General features: G+C 42.5%; 1 protein-coding gene across 14 annotated transcripts in view; it reads left to right on the plus strand.

Moving 5' to 3' along the window:
* Positions 1 to 23,499, plus strand: part of ANKS1B (ankyrin repeat and sterile alpha motif domain containing 1B) — a 406,398-nt gene that overhangs the window by 370,648 nt on the left and 12,251 nt on the right. For 5 of the 14 annotated variants that reach the window (XM_066634628.1, XM_066634635.1, XM_066634629.1 and 2 more), the window contains 4 exons: positions 8,076 to 8,150; positions 13,741 to 13,869; positions 18,218 to 18,289; positions 22,451 to 22,537. In XM_066634628.1, the coding sequence (XP_066490725.1) occupies positions 8,076 to 8,150; positions 13,741 to 13,869; positions 18,218 to 18,289; positions 22,451 to 22,537 (363 nt within the window). The remainder of the gene's footprint in view (positions 1 to 8,075; positions 8,151 to 13,740; positions 13,870 to 18,217; positions 18,290 to 22,450; positions 22,538 to 23,499) is intronic. The other 9 variants (XM_066634631.1, XM_066634639.1, XM_066634633.1 and 6 more) reach the window with 2 other exon arrangements.

The following is a 23,499-nucleotide window of genomic DNA, read 5'->3' on the forward strand; positions in this document are numbered from 1 at the left end:
CGCATTTCACTCTAAAGGTCAGTGTAGTTGAGCTTTATCAGCGAAAGTGCCATAGGGTGATCTGTGCTGTTCTTTGATAGTACACAGAATGACTGAAGGCCAAGTCATAACCCATGCTGTAATGCTTCATATACATCAGAAACCAAACTATGAATTGCACCCAAAAACAGATGGAAGGCCAGTTTAGTTCGCAAAGCCTGTTAGTGATATTAATGGCATGCCCCACTGAACAGCATTCTGCCCTAACAGAAGCATCCAAGTATCTAGCAAAGTCATGAGCAAAGCCTGACCATTTCAGCAGTTCAAACTGTATCATAGGTTTTAACAACATTTCTGCAGATAGGAAAGAAAACACAATTCCCGCTTGAAGAGCCAGGGGCAGGCTGTAAGTTCTCTTTGCTCAGAGGAATACTAATCCACTAATTTTAGATCTTAATTTTCAGAGAAAAAAGTTGCTGATATAGGCTGTTACCCTCCTGGATTGGGTGTTCTCCTAAACTACCATCCAAAAGAGTTGGGGAATCTTCCCTGGCATACGAGACAGCTTCAACACTGTCACAGACAAGAACAGAGGAACAAAACATCACTTGCTGTAAAAAACTGCTCTGAAGGTCACAAACCTCGAGTGTCAGGATACTCAATTTATTATCATGGAGTAATTTGATACGCACCCATTATCACATGCATCTCTCACATTCTTCTTTTCTTCCTAGTCCTTCATGTCTTTTTTTAGCTCTTTCACTTCTCTTTCTCATTTCTTTCTACCTGAAGCCATAGTACCCCCCCCCCCCCAAGGTAAAACACTGCCCTCAATCAAATACCTAGGGGTTGTTTTTTTTTTTTCAAAACTTTAAAAACTTTTAAAATGATATAATTCTCAGTCACACGGTGTTGTGCGTTGAATATCTAGGGACAGAACTGGTGACCATTCTGTATAGTATTCAGACAGCATTCTAAGGCTCCTGCTTCCTTTGAAACAGTTTCACTGAACTTAGCTGAGGACTACAATCTGCTTTTGATCCATAAAATATCCAAGTTATAACTCTTGAACATGAAGAGCTGTTGGTGGGTATCCATTTACATTTGGAATTAAACTGTGATTCTCTCCCCCCCCCATTCACTTTCTGTATCATGGAGGTGGCCTGAGCCTACCTGATATAACCAGACCCAAATGATTTTATTTTTTACCTGCATGATGGAAAAAAATCAGGACAAACTGAAGTATCCAAAATAAATCCTACTCAAAAAATCAAGATGATGTTTTCCTTGTTGATGCATTCTGAACATTTTTTTTCAAACGCTCAACATGAAGAGAATCTGTTTTATATTTTTTTTTTATACAAAACTTCTCCAAAGGGATTACACTGCCCAAAGAAGTTTGCCATGTCAACACCCTGCTCCAGATTCAATTTGAAGATAAAAGGATTTTAGGCTGGGGACAGGGTGATAGTGACATCGGCATGGAGGAGGTAGTCATTCAGCAAAAGATGCACTGTACAGGGTATGTTCTGTACATTAGAACTGAAGTTGTTTGGATAAATCCTGCTGTGAAGGATCAGCGCTGAGGCTAGCATGTTTTTTGAGATTAGACAAGGTAAAAGTCCACATTGAGTGACAGGAGGAACCTGAAGTAATTGCCCTGAAAAAAGTATTATTCTGTTCAGCTGGGTGGAAATTAATTTGAAAACAGTTTGGTAGTTTTAATGCTATCTGCATGTACCAGCTCATCTCAACCCTAGGGCAAACTTGTTCAAATAGAGAAGAATTCCATCTTGGTGAATGGAGTGTCAGAAAGAAACTGGATTCAGGCAAATAAACCCATCCTTCTGTTCTTCGTTCATAATGTGCAGTGACTCCAGAGTCTTGGATTAGAGTAGCCCACCAGCCTTTCATAACCTGCATGCCAGTATTTGGACCTATAAAAGAGGTGACCTTGTAGAAAACTCTTTGTAACCAGAGTGCACCCCATCGGCATGAACATTCAAATGTAACAGTCAAACTCAAACTGACAATGTTATCATGTGACAAGACGAGCTTGTGTGTTTCCTGCTTCAAGGATCTAAATGGTACAGGAACCACTGCCCTGAAATCCTCAACCTGTATTTGTTCTGGGTGTTCTGCCTGTTCCCTAGTGATACACTTTGTCTGACGGTATCTGATTATTCTTAGACGGGTGTCCAAACTTTTCGACCCAAGGGCCACATCTCATATCTGACACAGTGTTGAGGGCCAGAAAATAAATAAGTAATAAATACATGGAGGACTGATGTGCTGAGAGTTTGATTGAATACGATAAGTGGGTGGGGGTGGAAGGAGGAAGGAAGAAGAGGGCAAAATTGACTTGCCCAGGAAGGAGGAATGGATTTTGAAACAGGATTGTAGGAGCAGAGGGCAAAACTGATTTGCATGAAAAGAGGAGGAAATGGATTTTGAAAAGGCATCAAGCAACCTATGATGCAAACCACAAACCTTTTTTTCCTCAGTTTCTGCTCCATTTTAAGTTTAACTAATATTATATTTATATTCCAGATCTTTCATTCAGCCACTAGAGGTGCTGAGTGTAATGCAATGTAATAATTCTTTTCCATTACATTGTATTACAATTGGAACCTCTAGTGGCTGAATGTGGTGTATACCCAGAAGTGCGTCTTTTGAGTTATTTTTAGCCCTGAGAAGCTGGGGAACCTTGGGGGCTGAATAAAATCCTTCTGAGGGCCAGATTTGGCCCCTGGACTAGGGTTTAGACACCCCTGTCATTTGGCATGGAACACTACTCTTCCTTAGTACTTGTCGTGGTATGTCTCATGGATAGGTCCATGGCATCCTTAAATTCTTCAAGTTGATGCATATTTTTTCATATTGCTGTTAAACATTCAGTAGGATGGGTTTGATTGCTAAATTGGTAGGTCTTCAATTAGAGTCAAACGGCATATTTTAAGGTGCCCCAATTCCAGCTCATTTCAAAAACTGTCCTCAACTAAATGATTATCTGGCATACTGTGGGGTTCAGTTATCTCAGTAAGCCTTGGCATGTAGGTCTGTTACATCCTCACAGCAGTGTTATCTACGGCTTTTGAGTGGAATGGAGCTGAAAAACAAGATAAACTTCCTCATGGGAAGAGTTCCGCTTAGACCATACACCAATAATGTAATGCGGTGTGGCATGAGTTAACATGTCCTGTTCTCTTCTCTGTTTTGCATCTCTGCCCAATGGCCCACTTCCTTATAGGAATGCGCAGACTTCGCGGTGCTCAGTTGGCAATCAATCAGTTAGCTCATCTTGGAGGTTATCGTGGCAGTGCTAGGTTTGAAGGAGAGTTTCTTGATCTCCTATATTCAGGAAAGTTCCAATTCTCTGCCACTGCTGCTGTCTCCATGTATTCAAAAAGGGCATTGTTGCTCAGTTGGCATGCTTCACTCTAAGTTTTACATTTGGAGAATTTGGATTTCTTTGGCACAAGGCATGGGACAAGCATTTCGGGTCAAAAAGATGGGTAGGGAGCATGTCTGAGGGTTATGTGCAAAGAACAAAGAGCTTTGAGGATCTCAGCCACTCAGTCTTCTGAAGAACAGACTTTTGTAACCCAGTGACTTTTTAAAAAATTTAAGTTGCTAAGTATCAAGACATCTGTATCTAAACTGTTGGCACCCGAAGGTTGGATATTAGCACCTGCACCATGGAAATATTTTTCCAGGTGTTTCTGTCTACATTAGGAGATACCAGCTAATTTGCAAGTTTTTGCAAGTTCTACCTGCACATGTTACGCTGGAAATGGAGAAGAGGAATCATAACTCACAATTCCTCTTCTGGCACTCAGTTATATTGTAGAGAATATACAATTATATTGCGTGTTAATTATAATTTCCTAAGTAGCCAAAAGAACAAAGAATCTCTGTGTTAAGGTCATTTCCACCGAGTTGAAAATTTCTGCTGTACCATGTCACAGTTTCTTGTGCACTGAAACATTAACAGACATAGAACTAGCTAATGAGTAAAATCAGCCCCAGGCTTTAATGTGGTCAGAAGAAATTATCTTCAGAAGTCTGCTACTCATCCCTTCTTTGGGGATGTTTCAAATCTTTTAGGGAAGAGTTTAAGGAAAGCTTTGGACCCCCTGATCCTCTTCAAGACAGCATAAAGGGCTGTACGTGAAATTTTCCTTCAACTTCATGATGAATAATTCCTTGCACACACTGAAGTGGCTGGAGGTTATAGTGCAATACTACCTTACACTGCCTTGTGTACCACAGGTGCAAGTGGTAGGTCATGACTCACACTGTTCAAATTATCTCCTCATCAAAGGTCATCGGTGGGCCTGGTATGGTTGAGTAGTTATCACAGGCTCAAGCCTTATGCCATCATGACGTTTCATACCTGCTTGTCAGCTGCCTCAGAGGCCTGCAGTAGTTGATATTTTGGGTTGTCCGAACTGGAGCCTGTCACACTTGAATTCTTGCTGCTGAATTCCTTGCCAAAAAGGAATTCAGAAGGAAGCAACTGTTATATAGCCCTACCTTCTTCAAAAGGATTAGTGGCACTTACAGTGCAATCCTGTGCATGTTTTTTCATAAGTAAGTTCCACTGTGTTCAGTGGGGCCTACTCCCTAGTAAATGTGCCTAGGATTACGCACAATCCTATTGAAGGTGTGCACATACCAGAGCAGGAAAATTCCCACCAGGCAGTGCAGGGATGGGGGGGAGGGTGGGGAGAGGAATGAACAGGGTGGGGGAGGCAGCAGCAGGATTGGGTAGATCGGACTCAGGAGGGGGTGGGATTGGGGGTGCCTGATCCACCGATATCAGATCAGGCCCTTTCTGGGGTCTGATCCACAGATGTAGGGCAATACAGATGTGCTCCAGTGATATCACTGGCACAGGCCCAGGGTAGGATAGGACTGTTAATATAAGTATTTCTTAAAAATACAAACAATTTCAATTTCAGTAGTCAAAAATCTAAATTATATGACTTTATTTGATTCACACAGGCACATAGTACAGTACAATGCAACTGGTTGTGACAGTTTGATGTCTGGGTTGTCATCATAATCGCCCCTCTGGGATGTTCTCAGAGATGAGGCTTGTATCCAGGCCAGTCTCCAAAACCCTTAGTACCAGTGGCAGTGGTAGCACCCAGTATACCATCAGGCAATGGGTGCCATGGGAGCTCATTGGAGGGCTTTGTCCCATGCCCCCCCCCAAATCTGGTGTCAGCATTGCACTTCTGTGCAGGATTTAATTGTAGGCACTCTGATATTAGGCCTATTTGTTATTATTTCTGTTTCTCTGTTAACTTGTTTGTGGTTTGAGTGTGAAAGGAGCTGTTCACTGATATTATGGTACTGGAATTATTTGTGTTTAAATCATAGCCTAGTTATTTCACTGTTGTTTAGATTATAACACATAAATTGTGATAATGCACTTTGTAGATGGTCATATTATGTATGATTAATTTTTGGAATAAAAGAAGGACTGGGTTGTATGAACACTTGCTGGCCAGTTTAGAGAAAAGCCTCCTCCACTGCTAGACTTTTAACAGTGATGCAGCTTCAGCCAGCGCGTAGCATTCAGATTTCACAGAGGAAAAGTAGGAGCAATAGTGATTTTCTTGCAGGAAGTTGTGTCTGTTTGAATGCAGGCTTAATTTAGACACTGATATTAAATTCCTGCTGCTTGTCTCCAACTACTGGCTGTACTCTGCATACTGTGGTTAAGATTTTGATGTATTAATTGCTAGGTACTCCAGAGACAGTAGTTGTATTTCTCATCTGTTTAAGGCCTTTCATTGTTGCCTGCTCGGGAAACTGTGGAGAGCTGCTCTATCTGGTGCTTATTTTAGTTGCTTGGCTACTATGAACTATTATCTTGAATTTGCTTGTGTTGTCCAAATAAGGAAATATATACCAGGGGTTTGTCAGATTTTACAAATCCGTTTTGCTGGGGTTTCCCCCCCCCCCTTTGTGGTTATGACGTTGTATCCCTTGCTTTACTTTTCTATTTCCAGGCATACAAAGTCTGCACATGGCATGAATTCTAATAGCCTGCATTCCAAACCACGGTTGGAATGAGGTGTTAGTTGGTTCCTCCATATTACTGTTATGTAGCTCTTCCTTGCCAACTGTTGCAGCCTGGATGGCATTTTGGAGGTACTGGTCCACTCCCTGAGCTCTGCTCTGGTTATTTCTATGCCTGTTCCATTGAAATGGCTGAAGGTTGTGCACCATCTGTCCTTGGTGGACTAGAGAAAGTATCTTTCAAATATTGTGTTCAAACACCCTTGAAGTTGGTGCTTATGACTCAGCCATGGTGCTTGTTTCATGATGTTCAGTAATCTTTTTTTTTTTTTTTTGCCTTCTTTGTCTAACACTTGTTTGAAATCTACACTTAAAGTCTACACTGCTGCAGAATGTAGATCGCAGGCTAAGATATGACTGAAGGGTACAGGCTTTTCCTTTTCTACTGCTCTGTTTTATTTCAGAATTATAAATTTTATTCGTTGAATAGGTCTCTGAAATCCTTGAGTTATGTCTTTGTTTCCATAAAAATACAGGTCATGCCTCGTTATCTACTGGGTTTCCTGGATAAAAAAAAAAATCAGTGGATATCAAATCAGTAGAAAAATAGCTTTTAAGACCTACTTCCAGGACTCTTGCTCCTCCATTGTTGCCCCAGAATGCATTGGTATAGACCAGGGGTGCTCAAAGTTTTTGGCGGGAGGGCCACAACATCTCTCTGACACTGTGTCCGGGACAGGGGAAAAAAAAGAATTAATTCACATTTCAAATTTGAATAAATTTACATAAATGAATATATTAGAGACAGAAAATGAATGAATGAATGAATTCAATCCAGTTTATGATCCCATTCACCCTAATAAGGGGGGATCTTCATGCCAGTTTATGATCCCATTCACCGTAATAAGGGGGGAATCTTCATGCCAGTATGATCCCATTCACACACACACACACAAATAGAGGGGGGATCTTCCACACAGACACCCACCTGCTTGCCTGCCCCCTTGCCCTCCCTCCTTCCCTCCCTCATTTGCTTGGGTGGTATGTGGTCTTGCCTGGCCGCCCACCTGCTCGCCCAGCTGCATGCCTACCTGTCTGCCTACCTGCCTGCCTTCCTCGGTGGCTAGGGCAGCATGTGCTGCTGCTGCCTGACTACCTGGCCAGCCAGCCAACCAGCCCTCCCTTCCTTAGAGACATGGGCTGCGGGCTGGGCTGGGCTGCCCTCCCTCTCTCTCTCTCTCTCTCTCTCTCTCTCTCTCCCTCTCCCCCTCTCTCTCCCCTGCACTCCCCTGGCTCAGGTTGCAGGAGGGGAGGGGAGGGGAGCCCAGTCGAGCGGAGCCCAGCCCAGCCCATGGGCAAGGCAGGAAGAGACCAGCCAGCAAGCATGCAAGGTCTTTTATAGTGGGAAGTAACGCGAGACCTGCAAGTCTCACGTTAACTTCCCACTATAAAAGGCCCTGCGCATACACTGGGCTTGTCTTTCCTTCGCTGCCACTGAGCTCAGCAGCAGTGAGGGAAAGCAAGGCACAGAACTTGTGCAGCGGGCCAGCGCGGGCTGGGGTGAGGGCCGAGTGCTCATTGGAGATGGGAGGACCCCCTGGGGGCCGGATGGGGACCCGCAGCAGGCTGCAAGTGGCCCATGGGCCGGGGTTTGGGCACCCCTGGTATAGACACTATACCACATTTAGGCACTAGATGGGGTGAATAATGGAATTTAGAGGAATGAAATTATAATTGCTGCATTTAACAGTGCGAAGGTAGGAAATTGGATTTTGATGCTTTTTTCCTTGTTAGAAGGCATTTAAAGGTGGACCTTGGTATAAGTGGTGAGTCAAATCAGTGGATACCGAGGTTCCACCTGCATGATGGAACAATGAGTTGTCAGTATATATATACTAAAAAAAGATCTGTTGCCAATTTAAAACTATCAATTGTTTTAAAAGAACACCTTGAAGTCTTGTCTTCTTCCCCCTCCCCCCTGCAATATTTATTCTTTCTGGGTTTGGGGTTTTTGCCATGATTTACTATTTATAAGATGAGATATAGTTTTCTGTTTATATTAGCAGTCTTCTGTCTGTGAAATATGGACCAACCAGAATGCAGGATATCCTTACTCAGCAGTCCATCAGGTTCATAATGTAAGATACTTTGGTCAATGGCTACGTTGTCGCTGTATTGCTGTTCAGTGTGTTGCCTTGGTGTTGTTAACACTTAATGCAGGTGCGTGCTTCTCAGGCTGCAAAGCAATGTGTAACATCCAGTGATTTCCAGGACTGTTATGTATGTGTTTATACATTCGTTTTTCATAGTGTGCAACTCGCGTGTTGGTTTTTGTGTAACCAGATACAGTTTTTAAAGCTTCAAGTCTGACTTAAAAAAATTATTATCTCATATTACTTTCAGTTTCTGTTTCAGGTATTTGTCTTTGTTCACCTTCAAAGACAAGAATATGTGTAAATTGCATAATTTCTGCAATTTCACTCTGTTTTGTGCCTTTCCTTTCTTGTGGCCAAGGAGGATGCTCCATTTAGTTTCCAAAGCTGTTTCCCCCAATTTTGAAATGCACTAATTAGTCACATCAATGTGTATTTCATGGGTGGTGTCTTATAGTAGGTCTTGATCTGTAAACAAACTGCATATACCTTTAGACAGAAAATGTCTTTATAATTTGTAACTGGAACATCAGCTGAAAGGATGTATTCAGGTGTTGCTTTCTGCTATATGTTATATACATTATTGCTTCTGTATATAACATGTACAAAAGAGACGCTTCACCATTCATGTGTCATGATTTACATGATTATTCCACTGCAATTATTAATCATTGTGGCACCAGAAGCCACACATGAAGCAGCTGCTTGTTCCTTCTACAGCAAAAATGCAACTAACATTTGCCACAGCCTCTGGAACTCTGCCACCAGCTACCAGTTCTTGACAGGCCTAATAATAGAATATTTATTACTTATTTAGCCACCTACAACTAAGCACAGTTCTGATTAGGCAGTTAGGAGGGAGATGGGGTGGCATCTGAATGTAGCTCTGCATTGGCTTCCTCTTTTCTCAGCCTCAGCAGAAGCCTACAGAACCACTGAGGAACCCCGCTGAAACTTTTAAAGATGTGACTATTGATAGAATTGAATTTTGAGGTTTTTTTATGGGTCCGAGGAAATAAAAATTGCTGGAAAGAGAAATTTCACTTGAGTAAAAAGATGACTTATGCTATAAGCACCAAAAAGCACCCATGCTATCAATGGTTCTTTATTTATTAATGAAGCGTAAGCAATCAGCAGTTGCACAGTGCTTACTCTTTACAGTGCAAATAATCTGGTTCAAAGTTAAGCACTTTTAATTCCCATGTATTTTAATGGGAGAGATGAATGTGTGCTTAAGAATCTCCCAATGAATTGATTAATTGGGTCTTCAAAGTGCTTAACTGTGGGTGGATCAGATCCCATATGTGAAAGATTATATGTGTTTGGCTTCATAAAGATATGTGACTATCTTGACTTCTGTGTGCTTTGGTTAAGTCTTCTCTCAATTTCCGTCTTCCTTTAGTTTTGTTTAGATGCAGTACTCCCAGCCATCAAAATTGTCATGTTGCCAATTTAGTTTTAAAGGAATACAATCTTCACAAGAATAACACGCATACAATTTGATCCAAAGATCTGTTCATGGATCTTCCTATCCATGAACTGATTGATGCTGGCAAACTGGGTGGGAGCTGAATTTTCCTTCCTCTTGTAAAATGGGAGAAAGTCACCAGGAATTCCACAAGTGCAGCAAATTACTCCTCAACATGTAGATACTTATACTACCTAAAGGGTAACCTGAGAAATTGGATGCAGAGAGAACCTTTGTATGTGCTGCAGCCTCAAGGTGTGCAAAAGGGACAATCCATTTTTTCTCTGTTCAAGAGCTGAACATTTTTCATTTCCTTACAGCTATCACTTCCTAGCTCTTGGACTCAGAACATGCATGAATACAGTGGTGTAGCAACACCATCCAGGAACTTTGGGCAAAGTCCCCCAGGGATAACCCAGAAGCGATGTCAGGACATGACACACTGCTGTGATGTTATGATGTCGCTTCCTATTCTCCCCAGAAGAGAAGGCGGCGGCAGCCTGGCAATGTGCCAGCCACCACCTTCCTCCTTCTCTGGAGGCTCTGAGCCTCATTGTAAATCAGAAGTATGCGATGGCAGCAATTGGATCAGAAGCATGGCTCCAGTTGCCCCTGCCGCTGTCTTCCAATTCAAAATATGCCCACTGCTTTCCTGCTCCTCCTTCATGATGTGCCTGCCACCCCCTTTCTACAGCAGGGGCCTCCAGAGGAGGAGGAAGGAGGCAGCAAAGCTGCCACTGCCTTTTTCTTTCCAACCAGGAAGAAGCCACTTGGCCCAGCTCCAAGTGGCTGCTTCTTCACGCGCACCTTTCTGGCAGAAGGGGGTGCACAAAGATATGTCTGCTTAGAGCTAGGCCAAGAGGCTTCCTCAGAAAACAGAAAGAGGCAGCAGCCACCATCTTGGCTGGCCTACCTTGGTTTCTCCCCTCACAGTGTTTGGGGCTGGAACCTGAGGTGGTCCGCCCTGCCCCCACCCAACCCCCACCAACTATACTACTGCATGAATGTTTTTATAAAATTTGAGAGTGTAAAAAATGTGAACCCAGAAGTAACACGAGTTTACATTTTTTACAAATACAATTGATCATGATCCAGCCAGTAAGAATTATCTAGGCAAGTGGGCCTGCCACCAGGGTTCATTGCGGAAGAGCAAAAAACAATGTTTCTTGGCACTTTGTGTGATTGAGCACATACGAGATTGTAGCCCTCATTTTGTGGCTGACTCAACAGTGGCATATAGACAGATGTTATGCCACCTCTCCTTTTGGCATCCCTTACCAATATCATGTTTTCTGAAGCTTGCATTTTTAAAGCTGTTGTGCTTGGCGTAAATGTTCATACAGCAGGATATATTTGTCTCACTAAAAGTGATCTGAATCAAAGTTTTAAAACAAGTAGACATCATCAAGGTTCCTGTCATATTTAAAAAAACAGTCTTGACAAGCTGAGCATTTGGGTGGAAGAAAATGTAATCTTGAAAAAGAAACGTGATTATATGAGTTGCATTAATGAGATTACATAAGTAAATGGAGAATGAAGCTACAAGCCTTTCATGGTTCTTGTCAGTTGCATGACAACCACATTTCTGTTAACACTGATAACTACTGAAGGGCACAGCCTAGTCAGAATTAAGTGCTTCTGAGTGCTGTTAGAACATGAAGATTCTGCTGCATCAGACCAAAAGTCCTTCTTGTCCAGCACTTGGCTTCCCATAATGTCCAGCCAGATGCCTACAGGAACCATACAAGCAGGGCATGATGGCAATAGTCCACACATGCGACTGCTTCTGAGAACTTGGTATTCTGTGGCATTCTTCCTCTGGAGGTCCAATTGCCGATCTGACTTAAATTTCTCCCATTGATATCACTAGGCCCTACAAGTGTTTTAATGTGGCTGGATCATGCCCAACATACAACTCTGATCCATAAACCAATTAAAGGTTGGCTTGCCCTGTCTGCAGCATTTGTTTTTCCTCACGTACACTGATGCTGGCTGTCCTTGTCTCTGTAAAACACAAAGGGAAAAAGGTTTTCATAAGCATTAAGTGAACAAATGCAAGAGAATCCAGGCCAGTCCCCCACCCCACCCCACATTTCCCTGGGTGTTTGGAGATGTGTTTCTTTTTGAGAACACAGAAAACACCAGTGTCAATTGCACCTGCTACATAAAACGTGAAAGGGCCTTAAGTTGGAGAACTTGTCCTGGTAGATCCTCCATGTCAACGGCTCATTGTGGTTAATGTTGATCATAATGATTTCAACAAGTTAATGCATCTGAAGTGATTCAAACACGCTAAAGTGCTATATAAATGCAAAGTATTGCAAATTAACATGATTATATTATTGTCTACTTAGCAGGCAGTGAAGTAGTGATAATAAAAAGCTGCAACTCTGGAAGGATTACCTAGGCATACCTATGTTCTCTTTGTCACAAGGTGAATAGTACTAGAGCAGTGGTTGCCAAAGTCTTACTCAGACTTTGGGGACCCTGTAAGTATTTGCAGGGGAAGGGAGGGGGCAGCAGTGTGATTGGGTCTCTCATGCTGCTGCTGGCGAGGGAAGGGGTTTTTCCACTTACCTGGAGGTCACTATGACTCTCTGGAGAATCGGGAGCCTGCAACCCTCTCTGCAGCCCTCCTGGCAGCACCAAACGATGAGAAAAAGAAAAAACCCGCTTCCTGTTTTCATCGCGAAACTGGAAATGGTGTTTTTTTTTCCTTTTTTTACGGCACTTGGAAGCTGCCAGGAAGGCTGCAGCAGGGGTCACAGGGTCCTCCAGAGAGCCATAGTGACCCCCAGGTAAGTTTTAAAAACCCTTCCCTTCCTGGCAGCAGCACAATCATCCCAATTGTGTTGCTGCCAATTTCTGAGCCATTCCCCTTAAACTCTTCTTTTCCAGTTCCCACTGTGCTAGAGTATTAACTATTCCTGTTACTTAAAACTTTAAAACTATTCTTTTAAAGCACTTTTAAAAGAAAGCATCACATGAACAACATTACTGTCAGCTTCTGAAAACAGTAATGTTGGCACAAAGTCGTCTGTTTGTTTCATTTTCTGCAGTCCTGCTTCAGTTTTCACACTGAAAGGTTAATATTAATATTGGTGTCTTCTAGTTTACCGTGTGCTTTCCACGTGCAAACTTCTGTCTTGTTCTGACTATGTGGCTCATGGAAATAGATGTACGAAGCTTGTTCTGTTTGCTCTGTCCTGGGTTCAGAAATAAAATGTGACTCTCTGACTAGAATGTTGCCGTACACTTTCACTCGCAAATAAGCTTTCTGTTAGCCTTTCTTTATAATACATTGCAGGTTGTTTAAAGTTGCTAGTAAGCTTTGAAAAATTTGTGTCAAATGCTAACCTAAGCAGAGTTGAAAAGCAGCAAATAGAGGAAGCAAATTTAGACCACCCTGAAGAAGATGATGGAAGGACATAGACTGTAATTTATTTAGCTGCACTTTTGAATTTCATATGAGCTGTTGATGTTAGAGAGTATCTACTGACATGCTATTGTTTTGTTAAAGAAAATTCCATTTCAAACAGATTGGTGACAGTTAGAGGTAACACTTGCAGTGAGTCATATTTCATTAGAAGTAGCATTGATTTAAATGAGATTTACGCTAGGCAAGACTCTTAAGTCTGCAGTCCTGTGCATTCAACTTGGGGGTAGGTCCCACAGACAGGACATCTGGCTGCTGTTGTACAGATGCTCTCAGTCCCAGTGAAATGAATGGGGCCTGCTTTCAAGCTTTCATGCATAGGGACAGGCTGTTAATTTAGTTATATTTTTCCTAAGCCTCAATTTTCTGAAACTTTTGGCTCCATGTTTTATTCCATTTCTCCTGCACTGTGGTGTAGTTTCACTGAAAAGCCTGCTTAAAGAAGTGATATTTCACTCTTCACCAGAACATTCAGATAGGAGACACTGTCTTGTAGTGAGAAATACCAGACACACAGCATTTCTGAGTTTCTTTTATTCTTCCTAACGGCACACACAGAAAATTATAATCTGCAGCCAGCCAGGGCAAATTGGTCACCACTGGAGAGAGCTATTTTTAAAAGCAAAATTGTCTCTGGTTTACATGGTTTTTGGAATACATTTGATTTTCAGACCGGAGACTGGGGTGAACCTTCAATTACCTTACGACCTCCTAATGAAGCAACAGCATCAACACCAGTCCAGTACTGGCAGCATCATCCAGAGAAACTCATCTTCCAGTCATGCGATTACAAAGCATTTGTAAGTTCACTAAACCCAATGTTCGTTTTACAAATAGCTGAAAATGGTCCAGTGCAGGGCATGACCTTTGTCATTTGTGTAGTCTTTTAAGAAGAGCCCCACTGGATCAGGCCATAGGCCCATCTAGTCCAGCTTCCTGTATCTCACAGTGGCCCATCAAATGCCCCAGGGAGCGCACAAGGCACAACCTGCGTCCTGGTTCCCTCCCCTGCATCTGGCAATCAGTGACAACCTGCCTCTAAAACCAAGAGCTTGCACATACCTGCTATGACTTGTAACCGTAATAAACCCGTAATGAATTTCATTTTCTGTATCAAATGCACTGTGACAACAGTGAAGGGTCTCAGAGGACCTCCTGGACATAACTGAAAGTGACTTCCGGTTGTGTCCCTCCCAGGACTGTGGAGGAGGAGGCTGTAAGTAACCTCTGGAGGGTCAGACATAGCCCTCTTATCAGACAATAAGTATTTGAGACACTGTGTGGGCTCTGCAGGTTTCATTATCTGTGGAATTTGGTATCCACGTGGGGGCCCTGGAATGGATCTCCCATGGATACCGAGGGCTAACTGTACTCCCCCCATCCTACAAACTCAGTTGCTAAGATAATGCATTATTTGAAGGTATTCATACAGAAGTGGGCAAGGAGCCTCACATCCTTCTGTCTATTTTTTGCGTTTAGTAAGCTGCGTTGTGTGTCCAATTATGGGAGCAGGGGGAAAGTTATAGATTATATAATTTATAAGGTTTTATGTATCTCTCTCTCTTTATATATATATAAGATTTATAATAAAATATTTCTTAAATAAATAAAAAAGACCTAAACAAATTCAGGCTTAATGTAATTCCTTCCTAAGTTTTACCCATTAGAGAACAAACCTCAGTGTAGATTCTTATTAAACTAACTTATTATTCACCAATACTTGAACTGAACCTACCTGGACTGGCAGGCATCCACATCGCTCAAAATTTAAGAGATGATTATAAAACTTTAGAGAGTCTTATAATTCTGTCTCCTATGTGTCTCTTGTCAATTCAATCTCTATAGCTTGAAATTCAATTTTTCTGCAGCTAATTTTCTTCACATTCTTCAGCTTTTAATAGGGCCACTAGCAGCCCAGTCTGAGCTTCCCAGTGCCCACTGGAGCAGCGGCACCAAAGCGACTACTGTTGTATCCAGTAGGCACGGAAGCAGTCAGACTTGCATCCCCTTCCTCCAGGAAAAGCCCCGAGCCCCAAAATGGGGCTTGTCAAGTCTGCACCAGCTATTTTGCCAGTACAGACTTGAAAGACTCCGTGTCTGGTCCAACATGGAGTTCAGGGTATGGCGGAGCAGAGCTTGCACTTATGACAGCTGGTGGCACATCCTCATCCTGCCAACGCTGGGCCCAGCACATTTACAGCACCCAGTGCCAGTGCTAGGGCTCAGTCCTGTCACTGGCCCAGTTTAGATTGGGTCCAAAATTCTTTAAAATAAACTGGTTTTCATACTGATGGCCAAACAGGTTGCTTTCAAAGATCAAACAAAATCAGGAGCAAAACTAATTAACATTGCTAAACTTCAAATAAAGTCTTTATTGAAACAAGAGATTGTTACCCATCTTCTGCTCTACTTCCCTCTTCTATTTCCTGTCAGGCATTACCTTGAACCTGATCAGCTATGCTAATTATCATTTTCGTTCCAGAATTGATGAGCCTATACTTTCTAAGATTAACATTTCCCTGCTTAATCTATTATTCCTTGACCTAGTCTTAATATCTTCCAAAATTATTTCAGAAGTATATGTATAATTATGTATAATATAGTACAAATTATTATCATTTTCCTTTAATAAAATTATAGCAGTTTAAATGAGAATCCCCTTGATACCTTATTTTCAAATGCATAATTTCAGGTGTTATCTCTCTAAATTCTCTCCTTTTTATAAAAGGTTCTCGGACCCAAGCCAGAAAATACTATTACTGTAGATACTCGCCTACAAGGCGAGAAACTTTTGCCAATAAATCAAGTGTAAATCATATCCTCACCTTTGAGATCACTCAGGTGTCAGGGTTCTTGCAACAGCTGAGATAATGACAGAGCAATCAATCTCCATGGTGACCAGGCTTCAAGGCAAGTTTCAGCCAAAGTTAACCTGTTTTCTCCTCTTGAGCAAAAAGCCAGCAAGGACTCAAGGCTTGCATTTAAATCAAGCAAGCCTCATTCTCTTTAGTAAACCCTTCTGCAGCCTTGTTCCATTTTGCAAATGTTTAACAGAGGTCTGGTTTTTTAAACTCCAGGTTATAATCCTTGTTACCATTTGAAACAAAGTCCAAGGCTACAGTTCAGTGCACCATAACTGAAGAATAACACCCATGGAAAGCAATGGATCTACTTCTGAGTAAATAGAGTTACAACTATGTGCAGCTGCACTTGCTCACATTCATTCCTTGTTGCTTGTCTCTCCACGGAATTGAATTGCACACTCCCAATTATGTGTTATAAGTTGTTACATGTAAAACCTCTGGCTTAACACACCAGGCACCTTAAAGAAGGATCTGATTAATGGTTCTACTGGTATGTTGTTTACAGTGCACTTACTCTGATAGTGTTTACAAAAAAGTTACGAAGACCAGAGTTTAAAAAGTTAATGAATAAAAATTTATCTTATGATCTTTTACTATGTTTTTAATAAATTAAAAACTGTACATTTCTTAGGTGACAGTTACTGGTAGGTTATTTTTCAGGACCTGGCCCTGGGTAAAATTACAAAAAACTATAGTCAAGCACCCCCTCCCAAGTTTAACCCCCCCCCCACTTATCTGAGGATCATAGAAAATTCTATGATATTTGCTCCAAACCTGCCTTCAGCATATCTGTAAAATTAACACATACTCAAGTATCTGCGGTGTATTTTCATCTCTCATTTTGGGTCTATGGCAGCCCATGCCGCGATACAGTGGCGCGAAAATGGCAGCTGCTGTATCCCACATGGACAGGCAGGGAGAGATCTCCAAAGCTGGAGATCACTTTGAGGTAAGGCAATATTTGTTCCCTTATCCCATGTTGACTCCAGCAGCTGCTGTGGGTCTACTCAGACACATGCCAGCTCAATTGCTGGCACAGAACCGAGTAGCCCTGTGTACAGCTTTCAGGCCGGGGACAGGATCTGGAGGTAGCCTCTGCTGTCGTCCCTGCTCCTCTACTGGACCTGAACCACTCCTCCCCCTGCCCATTTTGGCCCCCTCCCCTGCCCTGTTCCCCCTCCCTGCCACTGGGCACTGCACTTAACCCATTCGGTGGCCAGTCCCTCTCACTCAGGCCTCAGCACTAGCGGCAACCATCACTGGGCTGTTGCGAAGTGCTTTACAGGCAGCTTGCACAAGACCGGCAATGTGGGAGCTCAGGATTGGGCTGTAAGAAGAGAGTCTGTTAATATTTTAAATTTTAAAATCAGGTAATTTACCTAAGACATTTCTTGGGTTTGTTGTTTTCCTTCTTATAATTCTTTGTTATAATAGAATTAATTTACCAGAGTCAAGGTGTATTGATTTGTCTTCATTAGGACATAACATTCCCATAATAAATTCTCTATGTAAGTGTTAATATCTGTGTTAAAATCTGTCACATTCAACACAATCCCCCCTCAAAATAATATTAACCTTTCTTATAGCACAATCCTATTCATGTTTCCTCAGACATCCCACTGTATTCAATAGTGCTTACTCCAGGGTAAGCATGTATAGGATTGCAATAATGGTTATTATCCATTTCTGCTGAAATATCCAGTTGCTTAATATTGTCAAATCTTTTGCATCCTTTTTCAAAACTACCACTTCTTTATCATATTTCTTGATAATGGCCTCTTAATATATCGGTTTCCAAACCATTTTTTCCTATATTTTGTTTAGTGAATTTACTTTCAAAAGGAGGACATTTTATGTAGTGCTATAATGCTGCTCTATAATCCTGAACATTGTTATGTATCTCTTTTCACAATTCTCTTAAGCCACATTTTTCTGGAAACACACCACAGAACTAAAGATTGGAAAGACATTCTCTGTGTGCATAACCAGCAATGATATTATTTTAAATCCTTTATTTTGTCTTCTGAGATTTTTCTTCAGATAGAGTTTGTTTCTCTACTTTAAAATCTATTTTAAAAGTGACACGTGTAATACTTGCACATACTGTTTATAACTTCTGTTCAAATAATGGAATAATGCTTTCTGTGTGAAAATCTGAGGAAGCAAAAATTTTTAAAAATTGTAGAAAGTTCTTGGCTACAGATTTTAGCGGTCTTTGAAAATTGTTTTTTCTGTTTTACCTTCAGAAAATAATATGTGTGTGTGTGTGTTTGTGTTCGTTAAGTATTTAGGTTCTATGCTGGTAAAAGAGCTAAGAGGTACAGAATCAACCCAGGATGCCTGTGCAAAAATGAGGGTGAGTGAAAATATTACTATAGGGTGAGTGAAAAGATTACTATAGTAGCTTGTTCCTTCCAAATGTTTTATGCATCTAGTCCCATCTATATTGTATATCAGATATATAGACGAAATAACTCTCTTCAATTTTTCTTTTAAATTTCAGTTATAAATAAAGTGCATTTTATCTGAGCAGTTTTTCATACTGTCACTAAAATCTATAAATGCACATAGTGCGTTATGTTTATGGCCAAAGTGAGTCCACAGGAGAAGGTTCCCTATTTTTTGATTGGTACATCTTTTTGTATTTTCCTCTTTTGTAATAAGACTTAGCATTCATGCCCACATCTAGTGCCAGCCCATCCATGAGACCAGCGGCAGCCTAAGCTTAACCTGCGCTGGTGCAGCTGGGCTGAGCAAACTATACCATGTCCAATGCAGGTTAGAAACAGGCTGGAGATCTCCTTGGGGTAAGGGGATATTTTCCCCCTTTCCTTGTGTAACACTCCAGCCTTTCCAATGGGGCTATTGTGATCTGTTCCAGCTAAATTGCTGGTGCAAATCTGAGCAGCTCCATGTAAAGCTGCCAGGCTTGGGAAAGGGGTTAGGATAAGGCAGAGGCCTCCTCTGCCAATCCCGGCCCCCCCCCCGGGCCTGTCCCAGCTCCCATTTTGTTATCCCCTGCCCCATCACACCCCTCTCTACCTCCATTCTGCTCTCCTCCCACCCCTGAACTACTCTATGTAGTACTCACCTCTGCTGGCAGTGGACCGGCGCAGAGTTGAGTAGCCCAATTTTGGGGCTTGGGCCTTTCCCCGGGGGAGGGTGACGAATGCCCCAGAGGAGATTCCAGTGGCTGCCCAAAACCCAGAGAATGCAGCAGTAGCCATTTTGGCACCGCTGCTACTCTGGGCGCCAGGCAGTTTAGGGTTGGACTTTAGGCAGCTCATTGATGATAGATGCTGATCTCTCTGCCTACTTGCCTCCACTGCTCATCTTTCTGCTGTGACTCCATGTACTGGAAAAAGAAGAGGGGGATAGAGAGGAAGTGGAAATGTGAATGGGAGGAGAAAGTTGAGCTAAAACGTTGGAGAGTGGGAGGAGCAAAGGCTGGCACTTCATCATGTTCTAACCTTTGATATGCTGCCTCAGACATCAGGAGGTCTTGGGCTGGCCCTGCTCACATCTAGGGCATACCTATCATGGGGAACTCCTTCCTTAGTGGAGAGCTTGAATGGGAACAGACTCTCAAAGTTCTTTTTGGTAGACCTCAGGAACTCATTTAGAACAACTGCAGGTTATTTTAAATTCCCTATAATTTGAAAGGCAGCCCAATCCTGACCTGCTGGGGCGTGTGGCTGCAGCGGCGCCAAGAACGGCTGCAGCCGCGTCCTGCTTGCCTCAGCCTGCCACGGGTTGCACCTCAGGAGAAGGGGACTTTCTTCCCCTTCCCCCGGGTAAGGGAAGCAGCCCCGCAATGGGGCTACTCACTTTACCACCAACCAAAAGGTCAGCGATAAAGTAAAGGCGTTCATGTAGGGAGCCAAGCCCTGCACAAATGGACAGGATCTGGTGGAGCAGAGCTTCATCGGACCCGCTTCCTTCCTCTCCGCTCCCTCCCCCTGGCACGCCTCCTGCTGGCCCTCTCTCCGCCCTCCTCAAGCCTCCCCCCTCCCTGGAACACCTCCTCCCTGCCCCCCTCCCTGCCCCCGCTTACCTTGCCATGGTTCGGCGGTCCATGAGACCGCCGAGCAGCGGAGGCTGGGCTCCCACCCAGCGCTAGCCCATCGCCAGCCAGTGCTGAGCTAGCATGGGTAGTAGCCCAGCAATAAGTGTCGCAGACGTGCCTTATGGCACGTTTGCAACAGTGCGCAGTACCACAAAGCCAAGCTCAGGATTGGGCTCTCGTAAAATATGATGTTACGTGTTCCTGAACTTCTGCCTGTGACTTGGAATACATTAGCCTTCTATAAATTTCCAGTCTGTCTTCACATGAACATTTTAAGTTGAAACCAAAGAACCATGGTCAAAAGAAAAATGGTCTTGCACAAAAGCTTGCGTAGGTGTTCACACTGGATGGGTTCCGTGGCAATTCATGTTTTGCTTGTGCAAGATGTGCAACTAGCACAGTCATTTGTGCAAGCAGATTTGTGTTTGGATTTAATTTTACTTTTCTAATGCAACATTCTGGATTGGTGTGGAAAACAGTCCTTTTGTGAGTGTCTTCCACGCACAGAAGGACATCTCTAGGTTCAAACCTGCAAATATTTATTGCAATAATGTCACTGGCATTTGTGTGTTCCCTAGTGAAATACATGTTAATGAAAATAAATACTAACAGCTTATTACCATAATTATTTTAATTATTCCACAATTTAGGTATAAATATAAAGCTATGGAATAGATTGAAATAAATAGAAATGCTCGTGATTGGAAGGTTGCACTGGACACTCCATTTATTTTCTAACTATAGCAAAATGCAAATAATTGGCTGATATTCTGTTCTTGGAAGATGTAGCTATTTCAAAAGCAGGTTCTGTACAGAAAAGGCAGGCGTTTTGGAAAAGTGTTCCAAAGATGTCAATTTTTAATATGTAAAATATAACCTCAATCTTTCTCATTATAAAGTCTGAACACTTGCTGAGAGTGCTCAGACAAGCACATTATCTATATGTAGAACAAGAAGGAAAACTGTTGGCACCTGAAGTTGAAGCTCATCAAGCTTAGTGAATAATACCTATCATGAGCCAGAAGTCAGAGCTTCACAAACAACTGAAGACTTTGTAGCCTTTATGAATTGGAAGCGAACAAACACAAGGCTCCACCTCCTTTACAGAAATTCTTCTTAAGCATTTTATTTCTCAAGACAGGGCAGAATCTGCCAGGATGCCTGTTATGTTGAAGGAAACCACAGCTGCTCTGCTTTGGTGCTTCCAAGGCAGCCTGGTCACTCAGGGCAGCACTCTACAACCTTGTCAATTTCATAATGTTTAAGTTTGGCCTAATAATTTGTGAACCCTTCAGTTAGTTTTTAGGTTTTTTTAGATCTCTGAATCATTGCAGTTGCAAGAAGGCTGCCTATAAATTATTGTCCCATATTCTAAAAATACATGCAGAAGTTCTACACAGTTTGTGGATCATTCCCCAATTTGAATCTGTTTTCTACAATCCCCACAGGTATATATTGTGCCCTTTGTTCCACCCACCTCCTGCTGCCTCTCAACTGAGTGTGTCTTCTGCTAGATATGTGCCTGCATATCACTAAGGCAGCAGTCCTACACACACTTTCCTGGGACTAAGCCCCACTGAACACCATGGAACAGACTTCGGAGTAGAAGCCTCTTCTCCATGGTTCCACTGCATAACCTGCTTGTGGACTGGGGCAGTGTATTTAGGATCAGTGCTGACAAACCCACATTCAAAGGCAAGAAATGCTTGTTTTAAAAGGCAGAAGTTTGGCTAGCTATGCCGTTCTATGGACATTAATTCATATTCCTGGTTAGCATAATCCATTTAGACAAGAAATCTAATCATGGGCTATCTTGTCTGAACTGATGCTTACCTTCCTATCTACCATCAAACTCACTGTTTGACTTTTTCCTTTTCTTTTTTTTATTATTGTATCCCTCTAATTTAACTGAAGTAGGAAGTCAAATTAGTTAAGAGAAGTGCTTTATTCTTACTGGAAAAAAAATTGCATTTGCTCAGTTATAGGCCCTAACAACATGATAAGAAATCTGATAAGTGCTTACAAAATGACCAGATTGAAGACAGATAAAAGAATCCATCACAAAGTAAGCACCGGAATAGACTACATCACAGTTGTCCAAATAACCAGCTATTACATTAGGAGCCAAGTAATTTTGCTGCCACTTTACAAGAGCCAAAGCAAAAGCCAGCTATTTTTGTATTACCCTCTTATTATCACTTGGAAGAAAAAGATCAAGTTTTTGTGGACTCAATCAATGTTCATGTGCCTTGAACAGCAGTGCTGGGAATTCATTTATTTAATACTCCACTTGCTTTCAGAAATGGAGCATCCAAATATATAAAGAGACATGTTTGTCCCTATCTTCCTTATAGATTGCAGGTGGTATATTGTTATCTTGGGCAGAAGAGAAAATATTGGCATAGGCTACAGAGGTCAGTGCTATTTTTTCCTGTTTGTTTTTAATTTCAGAAATCTACAGAACAAATGAAGAAAGTTCCTACGATTGTTTTATCAGTCTCTTATAAGGGAGTAAAATTTATTGATGCAACAAATAAGGTAGGTGCCTATAGTGAAACTGGATTTTCACCTGTTCTTGGCCGTCTTCCATAAGAAGTCCTAGAAGGAACTTCCATAAGAAGTCCTAGGGCCCAGTCCTAAATTGGGCCAGCACTGGCGTTGGGTGTAGCAAACATGCCTGTAAGGCACATCTGCAACACCTTGCGTGCAATCAGCGCTGGTTTGCGCTGAGCCCAGTGCTGTCCAGAAGCTGCCCTAAGCTAGGTAAGAGCTCTGGGCGGCAGGGAGGGTCTCAGGGTGTGGGGAGGGTGAGGCGGGGAGGAACTGGGGCAGGAGCCAGTGGGACCGGCGGAGCACTCCGCCGGATCCTGAACTCTATATTGGGCCAGGAAGCCCAACAGAGTCTCTCAAGTCCGCACTGGAATAATAGTGGGGCTTGAGACGATTGCCCCAATGCATTGGCACTGCTGCACTTGGCAAAGCCGCTGCCTTCAGGATTGGGCTGCCTGTCATTTGTGGAAGGAGCAGCTACTTCTGCTTTATTGTTGTTGTTCACCTTCCCCTTCATCCCCAACTGATGAGTAACTAAGAGTCACAGTCATTGGACTGTGAAGCCTGCCAGAGTCCCCAGAGTAAAAAAGTAAAATGGCTCCAATGACCCTAAGTAGCCAATCCAAAAGGTAAATATGGCCAGTGACCCAGGAGTTATGAAAAGCAAAGCAAGGGAACCCCTACTGCGCCTTTGTCCTGGTGTCTCTGCAGAGCAATAGGTGCATGGGCAAGGGTTGCCTGCCTTTCCCCTGGGCAGTCAAAAGGAGCTTAGTTAAAAGTACATACATAGTTCACATTTGCAATGAGTTTTTCTGTTGCTGTTTTTTGGATTATACCTACTGAGTTACTCCCTGGGTGATGCTGGCCAGGCCTTTCATACTTTTCCCAAGGAAACAGAATAGCCAACTTGGGTGGTTTTTGTGACATCTGCAAGTCACTTTATCAAAGAG

This window comes from Tiliqua scincoides, chromosome 7 (genome assembly GCF_035046505.1).
Source record: "Tiliqua scincoides isolate rTilSci1 chromosome 7, rTilSci1.hap2, whole genome shotgun sequence".
Classification (NCBI taxonomy): Eukaryota; Metazoa; Chordata; class Lepidosauria; order Squamata; family Scincidae; genus Tiliqua; species Tiliqua scincoides.